The 25410-nt window shown below is 34.4% G+C and overlaps 1 protein-coding gene across 3 annotated transcripts in view; it reads right to left on the bottom strand.

Moving 5' to 3' along the window:
- Nucleotides 1–11265: 11265 nt before the first annotated feature.
- The window catches only part of DNAJC5 (DnaJ heat shock protein family (Hsp40) member C5), a 50067-nt gene continuing 35922 nt past the window's right edge, over nt 11266–25410 (bottom strand). For 2 of the 3 annotated variants that reach the window (XM_074288910.1, XM_074288911.1), the window contains exons 2-5: nt 20619–20736; nt 18518–18731; nt 12195–12366; nt 11266–11608 (exon numbers count right to left, since the gene is read on the bottom strand). In XM_074288910.1, the coding sequence (XP_074145011.1) occupies nt 11505–11608; nt 12195–12366; nt 18518–18731; nt 20619–20725 (597 nt within the window). In that variant the 5' untranslated portion in view covers nt 20726–20736 and the 3' untranslated portion in view covers nt 11266–11504. Of the gene's footprint in view, nt 11609–12009; nt 12085–12194; nt 12367–18517; nt 18732–20618; nt 20737–25410 lie in introns of all 3 variants that reach the window. The other variant, XR_012486325.1, reaches the window with a different exon arrangement.

Here is a 25410-nt window from a genome sequence, read left to right as displayed (position 1 = left end):
TACACTGATCAGAATTTCTAATTGTTTCAAAGTTGTTTGTTGTCATTGTATAAATTATTCTCCTGGGTCCGTTAATTTCATTCTGCATCAATTCATAAAAAAGTCTTTCTGAGTTTCTCAAATCATCTATTTTATCATTTCTTATAGCACAAAAAAATTTCACAGTATTTACATAGCATAACTTGTTCAGTTATCCTCCAGTTTTGTGGTACTTCCTCAGATTCCTATTCTTTTCCACTTCCAAAAGTTATATTCTTGTTTATTCTAATTGTTTTGATTGAGATTAATCTCTACCTAAATTTACCTCCCCTCTAATTTTCTGTTTCCTTCTTTCCTATCCCTTTTATTTCCTAGTCGAGTGAAATATATTTCTATAACCATGTGTGCACGTGCGGGCGCGCCCGCATGTTTGTTTTAAGTCTTTTGACCGGTGTAGATGAAATGAGATTCAAGTATTTCTGTAGATGCCTTCACACACTTATGAGATTTCTCTTAACCTTTTTCCTTCTCCATTTGAATGTATTTCTCTTACTTTCCTTCCATTCTTTTAAGACCACTAAAATGCAACTGAATCATTCCTAAACTTTGTTTCCAGTTCTAAATTATTACCCAAAGTGCTGCTATCCATGTTTTGGTATGGCTTCCATTCTATATGCCCAATGATAGAATTTCTGGTACAAAGGATTATTTATGGGCATAATTCTAAATTGTTTCTCAAGAGTTTTATCATTTCACAGCTTCACCAGCAAAAAATTAATGCCCCCATTACTCCATAATCCCTTCAACACCTCCCCCGGCCCCCCCCCCTTCAATTCACAGGGTGTGAGGTAAGACTTCAGAATCTCCTTGAATTCATTTTCTCTTAATAGTGATTTGGAGTGTTGTTTCATGTAGTTGTGAATCACTTCTTTGCACTTCTTCTTTTGAGGATTGTTTGTTCATATTGTGGAATATGGTATAAGGTAGAGATCAAAGCCTAAGTTCTTCAGATTTCTTTCTTTTCCCCCCATTTTATATCAAATAAGGAATTTTTTTCTTCTGAGCAATTTGTTTTTTCATTTTATTGAATACTGGGCTATTTAGTTTCTGATTCTCCTGTCTACTTGTTCCATTCATTTATCTATTTTTAAATCAATATCAGATAGTTTTTGATGACAACTGCTTTACAAGATGGTTTAAAGTCTGGAAGTGCTATTATTCCTTTGTCTCTTCTTTTTCTTGGAGGCAGAATTAAATGACTTGCTCAGATTGATCTGGCTAATGAATATTTCAGGCTGGATTTAAACTAAGATCCTTCTGACTTCAGTGCTCTATCCAATCCTTGTTTTATTTTTCATTGTTTCCCCTGATAATCTAGATCTTTTATCAAGTCTTACAAAGTACTACACTGGAATTTGATGGTATTAAAAGGTAAAATTTGGTATAGTATTGTCATTTTTATTTCATATTATTTTCCTCCAGCTATTAAGGTTTTGTTTTTTTTTCCCTTTTCTTTTTGTCACACAGCTAGGAAGTGTTAAGTGTCTGAGATCACATTTGATCTCAGGTCCTCCTGACTTCAGGGCTAGTGCTCTATTCACTGCACTACCTAGCTGCCCCAAGCTTTTATTTCTTTAAAGAAAAAATTTAAGTTTGATTATATCACCTTGGCTGTATCCCTTCTCAAAAGTATTCCATTTTATTAATGTCCTTCCAAAAATGTGAACCCTCCCCGCCCCTAATCCCTGGGTGCAGAGTACCGAGAAACTGTGACCTTTCTTGGTTTGGACACTAGGCTTATTAATTCAACCTAACATCAAATTACTCTTTCTCTAAAAAAATTGTAATGTCATACTATTGACTCATACTGAAAATTTAGTTCACTAAAATATCTAAGGGCAGCTAAATAATACAGTGCCAGCCTGGAGAAAGGAATTCATTTTGGTGAGTTCAAATCTGGTGTGACTAGGCAAGTCACTTCACTCTGTTTGCCTCAGTTTTTCATTTGTAAAGTGAACTGAAGGAAATGGCCGACTATTCCAGTATCTTTGCCATGAAAACCTCAAATGGGGTCACAGAGTAAGAAACTGAACATGCATTTGAAATAAGAAAAAAAAAAATCTCCCCCCCCCCCTCCTCTTCTGGCCTCTATATCTCCCATTCTGGGGTTATATAGTTGCTTTTGAATCCATGTTTGAACCTTTACATTTATCCTCATATTTCATCTAATATGTCCATTGCTCTTGCTATCCATTGTTAACTCTCTCAGTATTGTATTATGAATGATAATCATGCTATCCTGTCACTAAAAATGAACAGCAGGGGGTAAACAAAGATTCCTGGGGCACTAGAGCTTCCTTTAATCATTATTTTCTGGTCTGGTAATCGAACCAGTTCTTAATGATCACCTAGTCCACAGAGACTTCTTGCCATAGGGATATAACAGCCTTCACTGAAATCCATATATACTGTGCCTAATGACTCGATTCTTTCAAAAGAGAAATGACCTATTGATGTAACCAGTACATCATGCCCTTGTAAATGTTGACAGCATTTCTTTAATAATGTTCTATACTTTTTCCAGAAATTCAAGTTTACACCATTACCACCTTCACATTTTGGAAAAAAAACCAAAAAACCAAAAAAAACAACCACATTTACTCTTTATGAGCCTCAACAATTTTCCAAAGATCACCTATAACTTTTTAGCAAACATGTTAGCCAAATCTTTTAGTATTCTGGAACACAGTCCATTTAGGCCTCATGATTAAACTTGTTTGTTGCAGAAAGGTGCTCAATTGGTGCTTTCCTATAGTTTCAGTTCCATTCATTATTTCCCCTATCCTTCTCAGACTGAAGACTTTCTTTTTGGTAGAGAGGGAGAAAAATGCTACAAGTAGTTAATAGTTCTTTATTGACCATTACCATTGTTTCACTTACTGTAAGCAGTGGCACTAATTCCCAATAGTCCCCTTGTCTCTCACACCACCACTCCTTACCCTTTTTCTGCAATCTAAGTATCTTCCCTGATGCATGGCTTTGATCTCATCAATTTTTTATTCGAAATTTTTGATCTAATAATATAAATTATCTTATTACCTGAGATCTTCCAACTTAATTTCATATTATTCCTTTACTTGCTCTTTTATTTCAATAAAATCACTCATCTCTTTCTTTTCCCATACTTTACACTTTTCTGTTCATGTTATTTTCTGTACCCAAAATGGTCTGTCCTATCTTAAAATACTTCCCTACTTTTAAAGTTCAATTCTAAAATCACTTTTAACGTGAAGCTGCTTCAGACTGCAACCTGTTAAGTGATGGACACCTCCTGAAACTTCTGGCCTTCTTCATCCTTAGCTCAATTCTAATACTAGAATAATTTCTGTGCATCAAATTCCTTCTCTATTAGTTTATAAGTGCATTGAGGGCAAAGCTTGTATTCTATCTTTGTGGTTCTATCATTCTGCACAGGAGCTTGCATATAAAAAATAGGTATTATATTATGTCATCTAGCGTGTTTTCCAGTCACTTTGTTCTCTCTGGAATGTAAGATAAACAGTGTAAAGCAATTTGTAAACCAATGTAGCACATAAATACAAACTATTATTATTACTATTAACTTTCAGCAGGATTATTTCTACTTATCCAATAGGCTAATAGGTCTGGGACAAAATCGAAGAATGCCCACCTTATTATCTGTTCAACATTTACTAAGCATCTATTATGTATAAGGGCATAACTATGCCACATGATTTCAGTTACAACAGAACCTATATGTTCAATAAAACCAGTTTTAAACAAAGACCAAACACTGATATGCATTGAAAACATTTATTTTACAACAGTAATTTCAGATAGATAATTTAGCAATCTTTATTTTAGTGGATATTCAGACATACAATACATAAATTACCATGCTAAACCATAAAATAATTCCTTCGGCTTTAACCTTATGTATGTACAGGAGCTCAGTAGTATCAAGTGTAACAATCCAAAAAGTTCTGACAGCCACATCTACTTACATACAATTCAAATTATGGTCCTTTAGTAACATAACAAAATATATGTCTACATATATATATATATATAAAATTGCTTTCCAGATACAGTTATATTTGGGTTGTTGTTTTGTTTTTAAACATGTTATCTTCCCCACACCCAAAAGTGAAATACAATTCAAAAGCAAAATACCTTCCCATCACTATTAATTCGACTTGGGGATTGCCTTGAACTAAAAAACTGAAGTTTGAAAAATGCAACATCCACTTCCCTTATGCAGTCTCTTCCCCAAAGCTGGGGCACTGGACAAAAGGGAGGTGAAAGAACCAGGATTACTTGTTGGCTATCCTACCTAAATCACAAAGAAATGCCATACACTTTTATTAAGATGACAAGTTAAATGGCTCATAGATTGTGCCAAGAAAAACTGGTTTTTTTTTTTTTGTTTTTTTTTATGTTTGAGGTAAGAGAGGAAAAGGACTAATTGGGAAAAAGGAAGCAGTTTCTCTCCTTCTGGTCTCCCCTATACTTCACATCTTGTGGACCCAGAAAGCAATTTATTTATAACTCAATGTCAAATGTAAAGTTTTATACATGAATCTGTTCACACCGGGAGGAATCTTCAAGGCTTTGAAGCTATTCTGTGCTCCAGACTAAAAGAATAGTGTTAAGTGACAATGACTACTGTGCCCAATGCAATTCATTTCCAGTTTTTAAAGCCTACTAAATATATTCCAAATAGTAGTTTCTCCTTGCAAGCAAACTAAGCAGCTGGACTATACAGTGAAAAAGATGGACCTGAGCACCACCTGTCCTGGGATGCATCTATTCTAATACTGGGAAAAAGCCTGAGGAATCTACATGTAAACTAACAGCATGGGCTTTCCAGTCTGTCATGGATTTCTCTCACTCAAGTATTCTATTTACACAACAGGATTGACATAGCTGCTTCAAAGGATTCTAATTTTTCTTCTTTTCTTGAAGCTAAAAGAAATAGTCTAAAGACAGTATCCGTGCTTCCATATGTCAAATCAAAAGTTTGAAGGAATCATTTTAGAGTCAAGTTTTATTGTTGCTTTATTACTTATCAGCAACAGTATCGACATACCTGTTGTATAAACATATACACATATGTACATACATGACAAAGACACACTATCACAATCTCACATTTACAGCATGTGATTTGAGCCTTGCTTTTCAAAGACATGAAAAGATATTCATTTTTTGCAAGTACCACAGGACTGACGAATTGCAATTTAAGGACATTTCTGTTTCTGTGTTCACAGTTCTAATGTTAGAAGTTGGATAAAAGTTATTATTATTTTTTTTATATGTCTAGCCTCTCAATTCCATCATTCTAGAAGTTCCCTGCATTAATCATCCAGAATCTTGTTGAGAGTTTGAATTGTCAGGGCAGCTTGTGATATAGTGGAATGAGCACATGGCCCTGAATCAGGAGGACCATGAGTTCAAATCCTTACACACTTACTAGCTGTGTGACCCTGGCAAGTCACTTAGACCCTGATTGCCCAAAAAAAAATAAAAAAAAAAAAAAAAAAAAAAATAAATTTTTTGAATTGTCTCTATCTAAATGAATCTTAAGCTTAGTAATGTTTCAAGGGAGGATAAGGGGGTTTAAAACTGGATGTAAAACACCAAAGGAAACTTTATGCTGAGCAGAACAGAAACACAATAACCAGATTAAATGAAATAGGAGAGAAACACTTTTCAATATAGGTATTACCACTCTTCATCCTGTAAACTAATCAGTATTTCCTTTCTCAGTATAAGCATAAACCTAAAGTCACACAGTTGGTGGGACATTGATCTTTTATTTTTAAGTGATTTACATTTCCATAAAGAAAAGTTCTTAAAATTGAGTTGAATTGATTATAGACAAATACAGCTTCTTAAGTTCAGAATACCCTCTCTTTTGGGGCCTGATAGATTGAAAAAGTTTTTTGTCTTTTCCACATTTTGGTTTAAATTGATAACAGGCCTAATCAGTCCTTTCAGAATTGAGGCAAAACTGATAAACACATATTAAGTTTCCTTTCATAAGTCTGAAAGATAAGTGGATTTCATGAGGCTTCTGAGCACTTTTAGTAAAGCTCTGAAAGGTTTAAGGTCGTAGTTTCAAGCCTCACACAGAATCTAAATTGTAGGAAGCCTTATTAATACATAGAAGCAATGCCTCTAAGTAAAAAGAGCTCAATTTCAGCAAAGTAGGAAAAAGATAGCCAGATGGGCTTTGTAATGAGATATGGTTATTGATAAAAGTGGTCATTCAGGGAAACCATCATCATCATTATCATGATCCAATCTTTATATAGTTCCAAGGCTTCAATCTTGCTCTCTGAGCAGATGACTGATTCCTGCCTCTCTCCTTCCCCCCTGAAGGGCCTAAGTGTACTGTTAAATGTATCTATGTGATTTCAGAAAGCTTAAGAAAAGTTTAAAGAACACAATGAACACAAACATCTAAAGCAGTTTGTAAGTATTACAAAGCACAAAAATCAGAATGAAAATAAAATAGGTTCAAAATATTCCTGTGTAGAATAGAAAATGTGATCAGCTGTTACCAAAATGTTCACAAGTTTTAGAAATGGAGAACAAATGGAGAATTGATATTTTCCCCTATTTTATCAAAATGAAATACAAACAAAAACCCAAACTCCAAAATCTTGTTTTTATTAGGTGCAAAAGCCATTTACTTCAAGATTTTCTTAAAAGCAATGAGATTTCTACTATAAGAGGAATGAGACTAATATAAGCTATATCAACTTCATCACTATTATGTAAGAAAAATAGTCTTTAAAAAACAACTTGGTGAACTCTCTAGATCAGAATTCTCTTCTTGATGTTGTCATAGTCATGACAACATCATGCCTTTTATAACAATTATTATATGATCTCAGATCTAGTTCCTCAGATATGCCAAAAGGCCCAGCAAGCTCATGGGTAAAACAAGTTGTCTAAAGAGTTGATTTTGGCAAGTCCTAGTAAGGGGGAGGGGGAGGAAGAAAGCCAGGTTCACCCTGCTCCCAAATTCTATTTACTATTGCAGAAATTTTTAATTTTCACCATTAAGTACACTGTTTAAAAAAAGAAAAACAAGAAATTACCAAAGAAACAAAAATTAAATACTATTACTTTAGGGGACATCCCAGGAGTAAATGATCTCAAAAATGTATGTGTATATATATATATATACATCTATGTAAAGTGTGTATGTGTGAGTTAAAGAAGTCAAATTCACATCTTCTCAAATCTGACTTCATCCCTGTTTCTAAAATTTCACAAAGATATACCCATGTCTCAGGAAGCACTCAAGTAACTGTGAGTAGGAAAGAAACTTTTAAAAAAAATAAGTGAGAACTCAAAAGTGATGCTGGAGAGATGCACACACACACACACACACACACACACACACACACACACACACACACACACACACAAAATTAGCTCTTATTTCCATTAAAGTTATAGGATTTTGACGCAAGTATTTAGCATGCTTAAGAGGCTCCTCCCCAATTAATGTTGCAGATTCTATTCTGGAACATATCTATTTGTGATGGTTCTGAGTTCAGGAACGCTTGGGAGAATCTTGGCACACAATGTTGAAGTGCAAAAGCCATTGTTTCTTTAAAATCCTTTGCAAAGAAAAAAATTTGGCTAGAAATTTCTTTAGATATGCCTTCAACTCTGGGGAAAACTTTACATTTTTTTAAGCAATATTCACATAGCCTGAACATACATAAGCCTGGCAAACTACTCACTTTGACACACTTAGATAAGAGGCTTTTGAGTCTTCTATAGCCCTCTTAGGACTATATTGAGAAAGAGAGAGTGAGAGAGTTTGTGTGTATTGGTTTTTAAAGGTTGGCTTTCTGGGAAGGAGAAAAAAAAGATATATAAAAATGAAATGATAATAGTAACATTTTAAAAACATTAGTTTACGAGATTCATTTTTATAAGACCCATTAAAGATCATATTAAACATGGACTGAGAAACACAAGTTATCAGATATGTCTCATTATACACATAATAGTTTAGCTTTAACCAACAGGCAGAAAGGCTTGAGAGTAGAAGGAAGAAGCATCTTCCAAGTTGTTAGTAACATTTTTAAAGAAATAAAAGTACTTTCTCCTCATTACTAGCAATTCTTGGGCTCAAAGAATCTACTTCCTTTGCAGTGCTGTCATTATGATCACTTAAAACAGGGCAGTTTCCTAGTAATGAGAGTTGATTAATAATTTTTGAACTTTGTTTTTAGCAGCTCTGGAAGAAAAACCCTTCTAAAGCATTCTTTTTTGAAAATTTAAGACCATACACACTTGTTACCAACTTGGATTTTAAGCTGAATTAATATTTTTAATGGCACAGATCACTCTTGTTCCATCACCCTCTTTATTTTCAGAGTGCCTGAAATATAAAACGACCACAATGCACTTTCCACCAGTTTTAGGGCTTGAATAAAGATGAATGTAAATTTAGGATGAGCATAGGTTCGAGCATTATCCCCTCTTTTATTGTTAATGGAAATATCTATAACCTCAGTGCTGATCACAAAAGCTAGATGCCATACATTTCTTCTGCTACTTTCAATTGCTTCCCTCAGGGAGTATCAGTGGCGTTAAAAGCTAATAACTATGCACTGCAAACCAGTTTTAAATACAATATTGGCCAGATTTATATATCCTCAGAAATAAGTTTGTGTCTCATACCAGCTATTAATGATTTAAAAATGCAAGGTTGGAGCTTCTTATTAGGCCTCTCTCCTAATAAAGGGGAAAGGAAGTTTACAAAGACATATGGGGAAAAGAGGAAGAGGGTTTAAACATGAAGGGGAAAAATGTCTAGATCAGAATTTTCTCCTTAATGCTGTTGTGACAGTCATTTCAACATCATGCCTCAATTCTGCCAAGAGAACCAATAGGCTTATGGGTTAAACAAGTTGTCTAAGAAGTTGATTTTGGCAAGTCCTAGTGAGAAAAAAACAAAAAAACAAAAAACCAGGTTCACCCTACTCCCAAATTCTAATTAATGTTGAAGAAATTTTCAATTTTAACCATTAGATACATTGTTTAAAAACAAAAACAAGAAACCATCAAAGAATCAAAAAAAAATACCTCCCAAAATCTAAAAAAGTTTCACAGATTCAACAAGGGACTTCAATGGTGTTTTTAAATCAAACTCTGGGGGAGAAAAGTAACCCTGGGCTTTGTAACTTAGTACATACCAGGCATATAACTAAGGAAACCTATTGTATTTACTTCATAGAGAATTCCTTAGATACTTCCTGCAAATGGCACCAATTAAAATGTCTAGCAAAAAGTGATGGGAAATCTACTCCTTACATAAAGTTCATTTGAAAATATAATAATCAAGACCAATAATTACAAAGTATACTATTATTCATCATATGAAGTTCTTTGTTAATGAAGCATCAGGGGCCAACAATTGAGAAACAAGAACTGAGAAGAGTAATTAATGATTTTGTCTTCTGGACACCCAATTCTTAGATCAAAGTAGAAATAAATGTAGTCTGTTCTTAATTCTATCAGTCTTGGTTTTAGCCTGCAAGAGTCACTAAACAGACTTCTCATTAACCTATGAACTCAGTCTAAAAGAGCTATTTGCTTTATAAAATTTCAAAATGGGGGCAATGACATGATACCTTTACAGATTACCATCTGTGATTGTGTCAAAGCTAAGCCTATTAGGGAGAAAGAAAAATAGGATGAAAACAAGGGGGACAAAGGAAAAGAGAAAGGCTTATGTGATGGAGGCTTAGTAAAGGACATCATTACAACTAATCCTAGATAACTATAATTTATATATTGCCATTCTTGACCAAAGAGCTTTTAAGAATACTTTGGACTGACTTAGCAGAATTACCAATTAGTCTCTTCAGAAATCTAAAATCATTTAAATAGTGGCAAAATTGAGAGTTGGGTAACTTTCCAGATGATTATTTATGAATGTTATAATTTATAATATCTATGAAAGAGGCCCCCATATTGATCAAGCTTTAATAGAAAAAATTCTGTGTGCCTTCAACACTAAGAATCTCAACCACGGAAAGACTTTGTTACTTTAAATTAACTGCTGAAGAGGGTCTCCAAAAGGAATGATGACTGGAGGAATGTCAAAACAAGAAGCCAGAACAAAACTCAATAGGATAAAAAAAATGCAAGGTAACGAATACAGTGTGGATCTAATTCCAGGGTACCAGGTTGGAAGTTGACAGCTATTTTGACTCTTTACCCTGTCCTACCCTCACAACCCCTATAGTTTTGGAGTGTGGGAAAAACGAACCACTGCAACCCAACCACCTGCATCTTCCTTAGCATAGGATCTGTTAAATGCAAAGAAAAGCAAGATGATTACATTATAGAGCAACTGATGGGATAGCAGAAGAATCTTAAAAGTAAATTTCAGATATAGAAAACCACTGTCAACATGATTTTGTTTCAATAAAAAAAAAATGAAATGTTTTTCATTTCCACAATAAATTTACCTGAGGAAGAAAAAAAACTCACAATGATGTACGTAAACAAGGCTGAAGAAATCAGGTACAAAGTATATACCACATAAACATTGAGATTATATGTTTTAAGTAATTTTCTTATTTCCAGATTCCTTTATAATCACAGAATCTGAAATGGACCTCAGAGGGTCAGAGATCATGTAACAGAACCCCCTAATTTTTACTGATAAGCAAACTAAGGCTCAGACAGGTTTAGTGACTTGCCTAAGGTCATATGGAAAAGAGGGGAGTTGGGACCAAAACACAGGCATTCTGATACTGGGCAAGGAGCTCTTCATTTCTGGGGCTCAAGAAAAAAAGGGAAGTGTCAAAGAATAAGCCAATATATGAAGGTCAGAAACTGATCCAGAAGGATAAAATTCCTATTTGGAAATATCCTTCCATTTTGTCCTAGGTCATCCATTGGCTTTAACCCAAGTAGGGAATGTGAACAAGTACTCATGTTTGAGATCAATGAATTCCCCTTCCTATTTGTCAAGGTCCTCACAGCTAAACTGTATGGAAGCAAAAGTGGCTTCAGAGCAATTCTCACTTAAAACTTGTAGGTTGAAAAATCTATGTAAGCTGGTATCACTGCTTAGAATACAGACTGCTTCCATTATCACTTAATTCAGTAACTCCTCGATACATTTACAACACAGACATACATAAAACATAAACCCCATACATGCGATTCAAAACAAACAAAAAACAAAAACAAAAAACAAAAAGAAGAAAAAGAAAAGAAGACCGTAGCTAAACTGCTTTAAATACTGCATGCTACAGCACTTCATGTATCATCAAGATACGACACTGAAGGTGACAGAAAGGCGGAAGGGATTACAAAATATTCTTGGCAGGTCAGTCTCTGCCCTTTCCCTGTGGCAGGAGTTGTTCCCTCCCCGATCTCTATTTCTACTGTTCATGATTCTAATGTTGATTGGCCAGGTACTGATTTATCCATTCTAATTACAGTGTTTTCTTAACTTAGTTAAATCCATCGGTATGGTAGCTGGGGTGGGAATCAGTTGTGAGTTGGGTGGTCTCTGTGGCTGATGCTGGTTGTATCACAATAGGTGTGTCTGTAGCCTCTGAAAAAGGGAAAACACACATACTTTTATTGCACTAAGAGAACAAAGGCACACACGCAGCTTTTGTTACATGATGACTAAATTCCTAACCAGAAACACTCCATTCCCTTTATGAGGAAATGGAATAGAATGATCATTTCAACAAGTCACTATGATATATCATAGTAACATTGCTGTTCTGAGACCAAAAAGCTAGTCAATTGTTCCCACCCCAATAAACCTTTTTAAATTTATTGAGATTTTTTTTTTTTTAGCTACCCATAACTAGAAGTCCACCTTCTCCATCCCTCCCAACCACCACCAGCTTCCAAATTTTCAACCCCATAATTCTATTACTACAGAGTCAATGGGTGGGAGACAATTATTTATGTAAATCTGGTCATTCTTGTTTCTATTTTTACCTCAAATTTCCATGTTCACACCTCAAACGTCCCAGCTTCCACCAAAAACACTCCAAGCACAGTATCAATGCCCTCCTGTTTGACAAGATAGTTCAACACTGGTTCAGGGATCATTCTAGCTATTACCCACACACACACTGGAGGCTGTATCTATTTCATGGGCTGTAACTGTTAAAGATACTTACCCCTCTCATCAGACTGTAACTGTGCCTCCAAGTCTTCTGGGGAGACGTAATATTCTTGGTCATCACCTTCAGGAGGTTTAGGTTTACACTTTCCACAGCAGCAGTTAAAGCAGCAGCACAGACAGCAGCAACAATAGCAGCCAGTAATGATCCCACAAAATAAAAACAGAGCCTGGGTAGAAAAAAATAGATTGTGAATTGTTTCAACTACCAGATTTAACATATCTTCCCAACTCACAAGGTACAAGATTTTAATATACTTGCAGAATGGCATTTAAGATATAAAATGACAGAGCATATAGATGGCACAGTAGATAGACCACCAGCCCTGGAGTCAGGAGGATCTGTGTTCAAATTCGACTTCCCATATTTCTTTCTTTCTTTAATTATAACTTTTTATTGACAGAGCATATGCATGGGTAACTTTTTACAACATTATCCCTTGCACTCACTTCTGTTCCAATTTTTCCCTTCCCTCCTTCCACCCCGTTCCCCTAGATGGCAGGCAGTCTTATACATGTTAAATATGTTACAGTATATCCTAGATACAATATATGTGTGCTGAACCGTACAGTTCTTTTGTTTCACAAGAAGAATTGGCCTCCCATAGTTAGCACTTACTGTGTAATTCTGGGCAAGTTACTTAACCCCCAATTGCCTTGGGGTTAAAAAGAAAAAAAATTTAAGATGATCATCAATATAGAATGAATAGGGAAAAATCCCAACACATGCTACCACTCTCCTATTCAAACTACTGAACAGTAAATCTCAAGTTATTATAAAAAAATGATAAAAAAAAGAAATTCCAAAGACAAGAAAGGGAAATAAGAAAAAAAATCTCATATGAAGATGAGAATGCTTATGTTTGACTCAAAGTCCATTCATAACATACTAAAAACATATTTTCTTCAAAAATCCCAATGTTTAGCATAGTGCTTGCTTAGTTTTTGATGTGAAGATGGTGAACCAGTTTTATACTGGTTCCCCCTCACGAAAAAACTCGTCTCACTGCAGAATGGCTAACACAATAATTCTGAAGAAAATAAAAATTATATATAAAGTTCCATTTCCAATTCTGAATATTTCAACAAATCTATGATTAATTCCAGCTAGCAATACAAAAAACAATCAATCTATGCCATCTCATTCTACGAACTGTATTGTCTCAGAAAACATGCCCACTTTTATTGGTGTCCTCCCTTAAGGTCTTTTTTCCATTCTGTGTGTATTAGTAGAACACTTGGATTGTCCTTGTGATCCTCATTTTTGCCATTTGCCATCACACATGCTATTCTTTGAATGTACTCATCAGTGCAATGACACTCAAGTCTGTGCCCACTATGTCTACCCATTACCTTTTGGTTTATCTGTTACTTAAAAGTGGTGATATTTTAAAAGATTTAATGCCATAGAGCATGACTAGGAGAATATTTGTGTTAAATATTGGTATTTGCACTGGATTGCCGCTCAGGACTATAAAAGCATAATGGAATTTTCCCAAAACAATCTCTTTTCCACTAATTCAATTCTGTTGCCTAAGTCATTGTCCTAATAATGCCTAGACTATTGGAATAAATTCCTATAAAGTCTGCCTACTACAGGTCTCTATCCTCATTCCTATCCATTCTTTAAATAACTGTCAAATAGGTTTTTCCTAAAGTACAAATCTGATCATTTCCTTCTTCTCAACTATCTCCAGAATTAAATATGAAATAAAATTCCTTTTTTAAGGGTAGTTAAAGCCCTTTCCAACCCTGCTCCAATCTATCTTTTTCAGCCTTATTCTTTGTTATTCCCAAGAACAATATGATCCAGTTATACTGACCTTCTTACCTTTGCACTGGCTGTCTCCTATACCTGGAATGTAATTCTATCTTTCATATTCATCTCTCAGAATCTCTAGTTTCTTTCTAAGTTGCCTCTTCCTCAAAATCTATTATGTATATACTCTGCATTTATTTATATTTATACATATCTTCTCCCTCTGAGGAAAGGGATGGTTTTCATTTTTGTTTAATAAATACTTATTAATTGATGTATTGATCTACTAACTCACTGGGCTGGCCATCTAAATGCATGTCACTGTCTGAACAGTAAATAGTAAAGAATTTTATAGGAACTTAAAATATGGAAGAGAACCTTTTGAGGATAAGGGACAAATCAAATGCTTACTTTTTCTTCTGCTATCAACTAATAAATATATTAGCAGGGTCTTGTATTCATTTGCTGTACCATTCACCTGTGGCTAAAAAGATCTGCTCTGCTGTAGAGAATACTATGCAAAAGCTATCTTGTTTCTCTCTCATTATACTGTCAATGTGCCATATATCTCACTGTCATAAAGATGAGAAAAGAAGGCATATAAGTCTATAGCCATTAACATAGGTGCCTACAGAGTATATATCCAGGTAGAGATTTTGAACAGGCCATTGGAGATGTAGAACCAGAACTCAGAAGAGAAATGAAAGCTTAATGTACAGGGTAGGTTGTCAATGGAATAAAGATTATAGCTGCTGAATCCATGTAGGCTTATGACATCATCAAGAAAGTAGAAAGGGAAAAGAAAAGGCCCAGGACAGAGCCCTGAACTACATATTCATGCATAGGATAAATATCAATCATGAACCTGAAAATCAGACTAAGAAAGATTGATGTGACAGGTAGGAAGAAAATAAAAACTAAGCAGGGTTACGATACCTCAGAGAGCATAGTAAATACAAAAAGAAAGAGTAACCAAAATGCAGAGAGGTCAAAAAAGACGAGGACTAACAAAAGGCAATAAAGAGACCTTTGATCACTTTGAAGAAAGCAATTTTAATTCTGTGGTAGGAAAGTCAAATTTGAAGATGCTGAGAGGTGAGTAGGAAGTAGAAAAGTGGAGAGACAATAAGGGCAGATAGTTTTAGGGAATGGCAGTACAGATTTTTTTTTTTTTTTTTTTTTTGGAGGATGAGAAAGAATGAGTACATTTGGAAGCATCAGGGAAAGAACCAGAGGATAAGGAGAAGTGAATTAGAGCAGTGATGACTGAATTAGAGCACAATCCTGGAGGAGACAGAAAGATTTGGGATTAAGAGAAGATATTTGGGGGTGGAAGTGGAGAAGGGTTGGTGGTAAGAAAAAGGATACTTCATCTTCTCCCTTGAATAGAAAATGGAAGATGATATTGAGGTGATCTGAGGTACAGAAGTGGGAGGAAAGCTGGTGGATAGGCATAAAATTTTCAGTTTAATGAGGTTTAATGAGTTAAGGAGGATGAAAAAAGGTGATGTAGGGAGATTAAGAAGAGTAAATTTAGTAGAGTTTCTGTGTAGGGTACATGGCACACAGTAGTAAAAGCCCATATGCGAATGGTAATGAGAATTCAATGGGTCTCCATCAGTATGGTCTTATGAATTTTTTGGGGTAGTATTTAGCAATGTTTGAATAGTAGCAGAAGATGGATAATGGGGAAATGCAAGGCTGACTCATGGAAGGGGAAAAATGTTAAGATGATAAGGGGGCAAAAGATGAAAAGCCAAGCCAATTAACCGAACTGGTCAAGACTTTGCAGAAAAGAAAGTGAGACAAGAACAAAAGTGAGGAAAAAAGAGAGGTAGATGAGGGCTTTAGACTAGAGATGGCTTCTCAGTTGGAAATCTGACAGGAGATTATGGCCAGATATACAAATTTCTATAGATTGTAATGTACAACACTTGTGGGAGACTAAAAGAACAAGAGTAGCACCATCAATGTGAACACTAAGTATGAGGATAAAGAAAAGGAATGTGGGAGAGTCTTGAAGGAAGTTAGGGATTCTAAGAGGTAAAAATAAGATGGAAATACATTCTAGGTATTCCAGCTTCTGCAAAAATACAAAGGCTACAAATGGAATACTGTATGTAAGGAATAATGGGACCAGTTAGGCTCAAATATAGTATGTATTATGGGAGGATAATACATGAAGTATGGTAAAATAGGTTGAACTCAAGATTGTATAAAGCCCGACTAAGGAGTTTATATTTTATTCTAGAGGCCCAGAGCTGCTGAATGAAGATCCTTGAGACATGAATAGTAGTGACATGGACAGATCTGCAGTTTAGGAAGACTGTTTTGGCAGTTAGGTAAAAGAAAATAGATTTGATACTGAGAATCAATGTGGAAGCTAATTATAGTGGTCTGAATTAGGGCAAGGTCTGTGTGAATAGAAGAAGAAAATAGGTGGAAAAGATGGTGTGGATAGAATAAGAAGACTTCATAACTAATTATATATAAAAGTGAAGGAAAAAAGAAGGGTTAAGGATTACTGAATTGAAAATTTAGGTGACTGAAATAAACTACTGATGATAGTACATTATGGGAGAAATAAGAATCATAGGAGTGGCTTTAGTGAGAAAGATAATGACGTTTGCTTTTGACATACCGAGTTTGTGATTTGACAATGGAGTTCAGTAGAAAGAATTGTAGATTTGAACCTGAACTGCACAGAGAGGAAAACTGAACTGATGGGAGTAGATAAAATCAACAAAAGTGGAATGAAGGGAAGAAGAGAAAAATGATTATGATTGTTTTACTTATTTTTGGAGGGAAGCGTGATAATCAAGTTTCACATCTTTTTCCATTCCCAGTTTTAGTCTATATAATTTCATTTGTTTGTCAATTTCACTTTGAAAGGTAGCACGATAATAAAGAAATAGGGCTGAGGCATCTTAACTTGCCTCTTGTATCTTATATTTCCTAATATATGATTATGGGTAAGTCATTTAATTTCACTGAGACTGAGTCTATCCAGATAGAAAATAGGGATCACCATCTGTGGAAGGATTGTGAAGATTCAATTGAGATCATCTCAGAAAAGTACTCTGCAAATCTTAAAGTATCAAAAGTATTGGTTGCTATTATTAATGTGGCATTAAGTTGCTATCAAAATATGTTGATTTGGTTTCAAGGATCTTGTCAAGCTCTTCAAAAAAATTTCTCTAGGTCTTTATCCCTTACAATAAATATAAGTTTATAAATGCCAATTACCTCCATTTTGGTATTTGCTTAAATTTACCATAAACAATGAAAAATAGCCTACTATTCCAAGAAGATTTTATTTCTTATTCTCTTCAGATACACAAAGAAACCAACTTTCTCAATTCTTTAGTCTCTCCAAAGAGGTTGTATGCTCCCAATTAACAGTAACTTCCTTTGAAAAGGCTTTTTTCCCCCCCTTATATCTTTTCTTTTATCGCGAGGATATCTATCATAGGATGGCAGTTTTTGAGCTGAAAAGGACTTTAGAAGTCATTTTTATTTTACAGATTAGCAAAATGAAGTCCAAAGAAATCAGATTTGTCTAAATTCACCAAGGCAATAAGAACTAGCTTGGATTTATTTGATTTCCAATTCAATACTCTTGAGGTGGTCTGGCAATACTCACTGGACAAAGATTTAATATTTAGGATAGCTAAAGAGAGGATTGGTTCCTTATTTTAAAACATTTAATAAACACCTCTTTTAATAAAAAAAATTGATTTGGCTGTCATTGGGCATTCAAATAAAAAGATGAATATATGTAAAAGTGCTTTTCATAATTGTTAATGCATTATTATGGGAAAAAGCATCAAAAACTGCTGTAGTTTCTACTGTATTTCACTTGCAACCTATTTTTTAAAAATAAACTCTGTATTAAAAAACAAAACAAAACACAACCCTTCTTGCTTTGAGATCATTCTCAATCCTAACAGATCCTTCTCCCCTTTCCAAAGAGCCATCCTTTAGCAACAACAAAAAAAAAAACTTAAAAAAGAAAGTAAGAGGCACTTAGTATAACTAACCAAGGCATCAAGTGACTTGGACATCCCATGCGATAATCCATACCCATAATCTCCTAGTCAATGAAATACCCAAGTTCAGGCCCAAAGAAGAAATATGAAAATTCACTTCTCTCCTTTCCTTGCAGAGGTGGAGATAGTGCTGCATTGTTGAATTCAGTTAATATGTTGGTTAGTTTTGCTGAAGTATTTTTCCCCTTCCCTCTTTCTTTTTTTGCTATATATAAGATGATTTTTCTGGAGAAGGGCAGGAACAGATTGGAAAAGAAGAGAGATACAAAATCAAAAAGTGTCAATAAATATTTTTAAAGGATGATATAGCATTCTGTTTCCTTTCCTTTGATTTTCTCATTTACATTTTCCTGTATTCAATTTTTATACTGTAAAATTCTTACAATCCAATGTTTTTCAACTAGCTATTACAAAACACTAAATTGTATAAACACAATTTTAGAAAATCCCAAGGAACACCCTGAAAAGAAGAGTCTCATTAACACTTTTTTAAAAGAAGCACTTTCTTCTCACCTTTGCCCACCAGCTGGATAGCACAAAATAGGTATTCACGTTCTCCTCCCCAAACTGCTCAGCTACATAAAGGCCCAAAGAGCCATACTTGTCATATATGTTTCTTTTTGTGGCATCAGTCAATATTGCATGTGCGTTGTTAATCTCTTTAAATTTGTCTGCAGCTTCTGGGTTATCTGGATTCTTGTCAGGATGATATTTCAATGCAAGCTTTCTGCAAACAAAAATAATTTTGTCCATTTAAATTTAATTCCTTGCTCTTTCACTTTTCCATTCATCCATGTGGAACAACAGTCAATATAGGAAATTTTTTTTCATTTTATAGTTTCATTCATTTGCACCTACATTTCTACCTTCATATTCTTAGATTAAAAAACAAAAAAAACACAACCAAAACCCCAAAACCACAACAATTGGGATATAAGAACGATCCTATAATGACAAAAGTAACCATGCTCAAGGAGATATGGAAAGATCAGCTGCATACATTGTTTCTCTTACACTATATAAAATTTACTTATGACAACAGTGCCATAACTTCATTGTTATCAAATACTGGGAGACTTCTCTCTTTAAGAAACCTATAAAGCCTACTACTGACCTCTAGTGTTCCATTTAACTTACTGAATATTGGGGTAAAAAAACAAACTAAAAAAACTTTTTACATCATGTTTGCTTGCCATTATCTATTTTAACACTTAAGATGACCAGACGTGAATACTAAGATACTTGGTTAGACCAAATGGTTTAAAGAATATTCCCACAAATCCAAGGAATTCGTTAGGTTTAAGTGATTAAAGTAAATAAAATGCACAAAAATTAAGTAACACAGATCAAGAATTTGCTGGCCAAGTAGTACATACAACCCTCATAGATTGGGTCATGCATTTTTTTACTTAGTAGGGATGACAAAAGAAATCTTATTTGTTGTTTCTACTACTAGGACTATAACTACTATCACCTAATCAAACAGTGAATTTATTTACTTTTTACTGAAAAAAAAAACTGAGTGAAAACATTTTTATAAGTAAAATATGTGAAAAAGGAAGCTGCATGGAAGTGAATAATTTTTTTTATGAGAAGTCGATTATGACTAGAATCAAGAGAATATTGTACACAGCAATAACAAGACTATGTGATGATCAATTGTAATGGACTTCACTTTTTCCAACAATGAGGTGATTCATGACAATTCCAACAGACTCGTGATCGAAAGAGCCATCCACATTCAGAGAAAAGACTATGAAGACTGAATATGAATTACAGCAGAGTACTTTCACCTTTTCTGTTGGTTTTTTTTTTTCTTTCCCTTTTGATCTGATTTTTCATGCACATCATGATAAATATGGAAATGTGTTTAGAAGAATTGTACATGTTTAACTTAGATTGGATTACTTGCTGTCCAGGGTAGGGGAAAGGGAGGAAGAAAAATCTGGAACACAAGGTTTTGCATGTATTTGAAAAATAAAAACATTTATTAAAAATTTTTTTTAAAAAGCCTATTAAAATGATCACACTGTTAAAAAAGTATACACAGAACATTCTTCTTCTCCCTACCCATGCCTCTTTTTCAATGTTTTATTGATATTCTTTTTTTCCCCCCAGAGAGCACTTTCACTTCCCAATTATTGTCCCTTCCCTGAAACAAATAAGTACAGTTGAAAAAACCAAATCAATATATTGGTCATGTTTGAAAAGGTACGTGTCTGTGTTCCTCTCCTCAAAGTCCTGCATATATATCAAAGGCTAAAAGGATATCTTTAAATATATTCACACCTTCTTTCAAAAGTACTGATTTAGAAATCAATAGTTTTGTATTTCATGTGCAAATTCTGCAAGGTGTTACTTTCCCATTAAAAAAAAAATCTAAGAATATAAATTTTAAATATTCTAGGAAACAAGCACTTTTATAACTAGAAATACAAAATCCAAACAAAATTATTGTCACCTATAATTTACAAATTGTCTCCAAAGAAAAATTGGACATCTGAAGAGCTTTTCATTTATTGAAATCCTATATCCATCAAAATCCAGCTCTAAACATAATGAACAGCATCATGTGGCCACTTAAGTTAATTTCCAAAGGCTAAAATTTTCTTACCTATATGATTTTTTTATATCATCTGAGGTTGCATTCTTGTCCAACCCAAGAACATGGTACAATGATTCTCCAGAGGTAGAAAGTGAACGTTGTCTCTGGTCTGCCATTTTATGCTAATCTGCAAAACATATTTTATTAAAAGACAACATTAAGAAATCATTCAAGTAATTTGTAATGGTCGGCTTGTGACAAAGATTTATGTCCAGCTCACTTATAAGATTAAAATTTCAACTACTACAAAAATCTGATAGAAATGGGTTTTTCTCCTAAGATAATAAAAATAAAAAATAATCTAGTGAAGTCACTAGATAACAAACTACAAACTTTCAACATTGAAGCTGATTATTTTGCAGTTCCCCTTTTTCCATAAAAAAATTTGTATTTACTCCAGCATATCTAAAAGTTTAAGAAGTTATAAGTTATTTGAAACCTATCATTTTGAGATAAGAATGCAATATACAATACAATAAAATTAATTTGTATCTGTTTAACTCTTTGGATAGCACAAAACTGAAACAAAATTCACATAGCCCTGAACTTTAATTGGGCTAAAGATAGGCTAAAAGTAGGGAAGTAATGTACATTTATTTCCTGGAGTCAGAAAGACCAAAATTCAACCTAGGCCTTCAGATACCTAATAACTGTATGATCTGGACAAGTCACTTTACTTCTGCATGTCTCAATGTGTCACCTATAAAGTGCTTTGCAAACACACACACACACACACACACACACACACACACACACACAAACATAGGTGTATATGTACACACTAAGTTATGATCATTATTTCAGTCTGAGTTATTGATATTCTGAGAGGTTAAGTGCTTTTGCTGAGGGTCATACAACCAGTGTGTGACAACAGTGAGGCATGAAGCCAGGTTTTCAGGACTCTCAGGCAAGTTCTCTATTCACTGCTGCTTTAAAAACAAAATGGTCTCTGTTCTTAATGTAAAAAACTTTACTAAATTACAAATTCATGGTACATAGCTTTAACCTAGCTCTTTTCCCAATGAACATTTTTTCTATTCTATCTTCACTAAGTCCTTTTATTTTCTATATTAATTGTTCTTAATCCCTCCTCAAACCCTTAACCATACCGCACAGCATTTAAACACTCAGCAGATTGCCAAACATCCTATTTAATAAGAGATTAAGGCCTCAAACAGGAAGTTCTTCAATTTCCTTTCCCTAAACTTAATAGTATCGCGGACTTAATCTCTTCCATCTCTTCTGTTTCAAAAGATAAGTATTTCTATTCATCCATAGATGTCCTTTCTTCTCTGCTCTTGCACCATTTTCTTCCCTCCTCTAAAAAGCTTCTCCAACTATAGCTGTCTCTTGTAACTTTATCGTCCCCTCTACTAGTATCTTCCTTTCCACCTAGGAATGTGTCTACCAACTCTTTACAAAAGGTTTCATTTAACCCATCTAAACTGCAATCATACTAGTAACTCCAATCTAAGTAGTATTTATTAAATACCAACTCTATTCAAGGAAGTGTGCTAATTCTAGGAGTTACCAAAGACAAAATTAAAAATATTCCCCCCAAGGGGGGGATATATTTTTTATATTCCTTAACAACTGGCTGCCATCTTCACTATTTGAAAGTGATTTCACTATTTCTGTTAATGAAAGAATACAACCATTACCTACTGTCCCATATTTTGGAACTATGGTGTTCACTTCTTTTTCACTTCTCATAGCCAAAATAAATCTTATTTAAGGCAGCTGGGATAGAGTATTGAGCCTGGAGTGAGGAAGATTCATCTTCTTAAGATCAAATCTGGTCTCTCAGATACTAGCTATATGACCTGGAAAAGTTGCTTAATCTTGTTTACCTCAGTTTTCTCATCTGTAAAATGAGTTGGAAAAAGAAATGGCAAATCACTTCAGATCTGTGCCAAGAAAACCCTCAAAATGATCATAAGGAGTTGGACATGACTGAAACAACTCAACAAAAAAATCCTATACACATTGCACTTCTGCCAACATCTTTTTGCTCTTCTCCACTATTCTTAATTTCCACCACCTCTACTTTATTACATATTTTTAGGAATTGAAACTTATTTCATTGGCATAGAGTACTGAGTCTTAATTATGTGCAAGGCATTGTGCTAAATGCTGGGAAGTTCCTAAAGGAATTCATCTTCTAATGGGGAAGACAATATATAGTGCAAATGCAAGGTAACTTCAAGGAAGGCATTGGAGTTGAGAAAAAAGAACAACTTCCTGTAGAAAACAGGATCCAAGCATGGTCCAAGGTCAGTGTCACTGGATCAAAGTATAAAACCAGGTAGATAAGAAGGGGGAAAGGACTTTAAATCTCAGACTAGATTACATATGACCCTTGAAATGATAGGAGTCAATGAGCTGGGATGGGGGAGTGGGAAGGGGTAAACATCGATCTGTGCTTCAGAAAAAAAAAAAAAGAGTGGGGCAAGACTTGAGGTAAGGAGACCAATCAAAAGCCTAATGAAATGACTATACATCTATGATTCATATCAAATTTCTTGTCTTCTCAAGGATGGGGAGATGGGAGGGTGACAGAGGATTTGGAACTCAAAACAACAACAACAAAAAAGAATGCTAAAAATTGTTTTTTACAGTAATTGTAAATTTGAAAAAAAAAAAGTAGTGTAATAGGAAAGATGTGAAATAAAGATACACTTTTAACAATTGTGTATATGTGAATAGAATGAGAAGATCTATGATAGTTTGTGAAGGTAGAAATGATAAAACCTGTAAACAGAATAGAAATGTGGAGTTACTACAAGAGAAAAATTGAGTAAAACTACTAAGGTGTGAGAATGGATAATTTGGGAAGATATTGGTGTCCTCAAAAGTAATAGGAAAGTTTGAAAGAGGAAAAGGTTTGGAGGGAATGATGAATTGTTCTGAATATGTTTGTTTCAGATGCCTACAGAACATACAGTCTGAGATATCCAAAAGACATCAATGATGAGAACTTTTTTTTTTTTTTTTAACTTCTAATAGTGCTTTTATTGTTTCCTTTTGGCCTTTTTTTTTTTTTAATTTTTTATTTTATTTTATAATTATAACATTTTTTGACAGTACATATGCATGGGTAATTTTTTACAACATTATCCCTTGCACTTACTTCTATTCAGATTTTTTCCCTTCCTCCCCCAACCCCCTCCCCCAGATGGCAAGCAGTCTTATATATGTTAAATATATTACAGTATAATTTAGATACAATATATGTGTGTAGAACCGAATTTTTTGTTGCACAGGAAGAATTGGATTCAGAAGGTAAAAATAACAGTTTACATTCATTTCCCAGTGTTAATGATGAGAACTTAAGAATTAACTCTGAGATACCACTATACACCTGTTAGATTGTCTAGAATGACAGGGAAAGATAATGCGGAATGATGGAGGGGATGTGGGAAAACTGAGACACTGATACATTGTTGGTGAAATTGTGAATACATCCAGCCATTCTGGAAAGCGATTTGGAACTATGTTCGATCCAGCTTATAGCCCAAAGAAATTTTTAAAAAGGGAAAGGGACCTGTATGGGCAAGAATGTTTGTGGCAGCCCTCTTTGTAGTGGCCAGAAACTGGAAACTGAGTGGATGCCCATCAATTGGAGAATGGCTGAATAAATTGTGATATATGAATATTATGGAATATTATTGTTCTGTAAGAAATGACCAGCAGGATGATTTCAGAAAGGCCTGGAGAGACTTACATGAACTGATGCAGAGTGAAATGAACAGGACCAGATCATTATATACTTCACAACAATACTATATGATGATCAATTCTGATGGACATGGTCCTCTTCAACAATGAGATGAACCAAATCAACGAATTGAACCCTGGAAGATGATATAGAATTCCCTATTCCTCTATTTTTGTCTGCCTGAATTTCCTTCACAGGCTAATTGTACACTATTTCAAAGTCCGATTCTTTTTGTATAGCAAAATAACTGTATGGACATGTATACATATATTGTATTTAACTTATATTTTAACATATTTAACATGTATTGGTCAACCTGCTATCTGGGGGAGAGGGTGGGGGAGAAGGAGGGGAAAATTGGAAAAGGTTTTGCAATTGTCAATACTGAAAAACTACTTATGCATATATCTTGTAAATAAAAAGCTATATTAAAAAAAAAAAGAACTTAAGAGTTAGGGCTCAATTGCAAAAAAGATGATAATTGAGCTTGTTTCAGAGTTAATGAGATCATCAAGTGAGTTGATATGAAACAGACGGCTAACTTTTTTATTTTTATTTATTTATTTTTGCTGAGGCAATTGGGATTAAGTGACTTGCCATGGGTCACACAGCTAGGATGTGTCAAGTATCAGACACCAGATTTGAACTAACTTCAGGGTTGGTGCTCTATTCACTCCACCACCTACTTGCCCCTGGTTAACTTTTTTCTGTCATGGATCCCTAAGGTAGTCAACAGTCCAGACCTTTTCAGAATGTTTTAAAATTAAACAAAGATAGGCTTAAAATCTTTCAACTAAAAATGTATACTACATATTTACCAATGATCTCATTTGCTAACTATAATGGGCACTTCTCAATCCTTGCTGTTCTTGCCTTCTCTGCATCATTTAAGGTTAACCACCTTCTCCAGAATATTTTGTTCTTTTTCACTTTTTATGACTGTTCTGAATCCTCTTCTCTCATCCTTCTTTGCTAATTAGTTCTCATGTCTGCTCTTGATTCCCAAGACCTAACTATCCATCTGGGCAGCTAGGAAGTCAGGAAGAGTGGGTCTAAAATCAGGAAATCCTGAGTTCAAATCAG

The sequence above is a fragment of the Sminthopsis crassicaudata genome, chromosome 2 (genome assembly GCF_048593235.1).
Source record: "Sminthopsis crassicaudata isolate SCR6 chromosome 2, ASM4859323v1, whole genome shotgun sequence".
Classification (NCBI taxonomy): Eukaryota; Metazoa; Chordata; class Mammalia; order Dasyuromorphia; family Dasyuridae; genus Sminthopsis; species Sminthopsis crassicaudata.
Note: the sequence above shows the minus strand (reverse complement) of the source record. Positions and strands in the feature narration are given on the sequence as shown.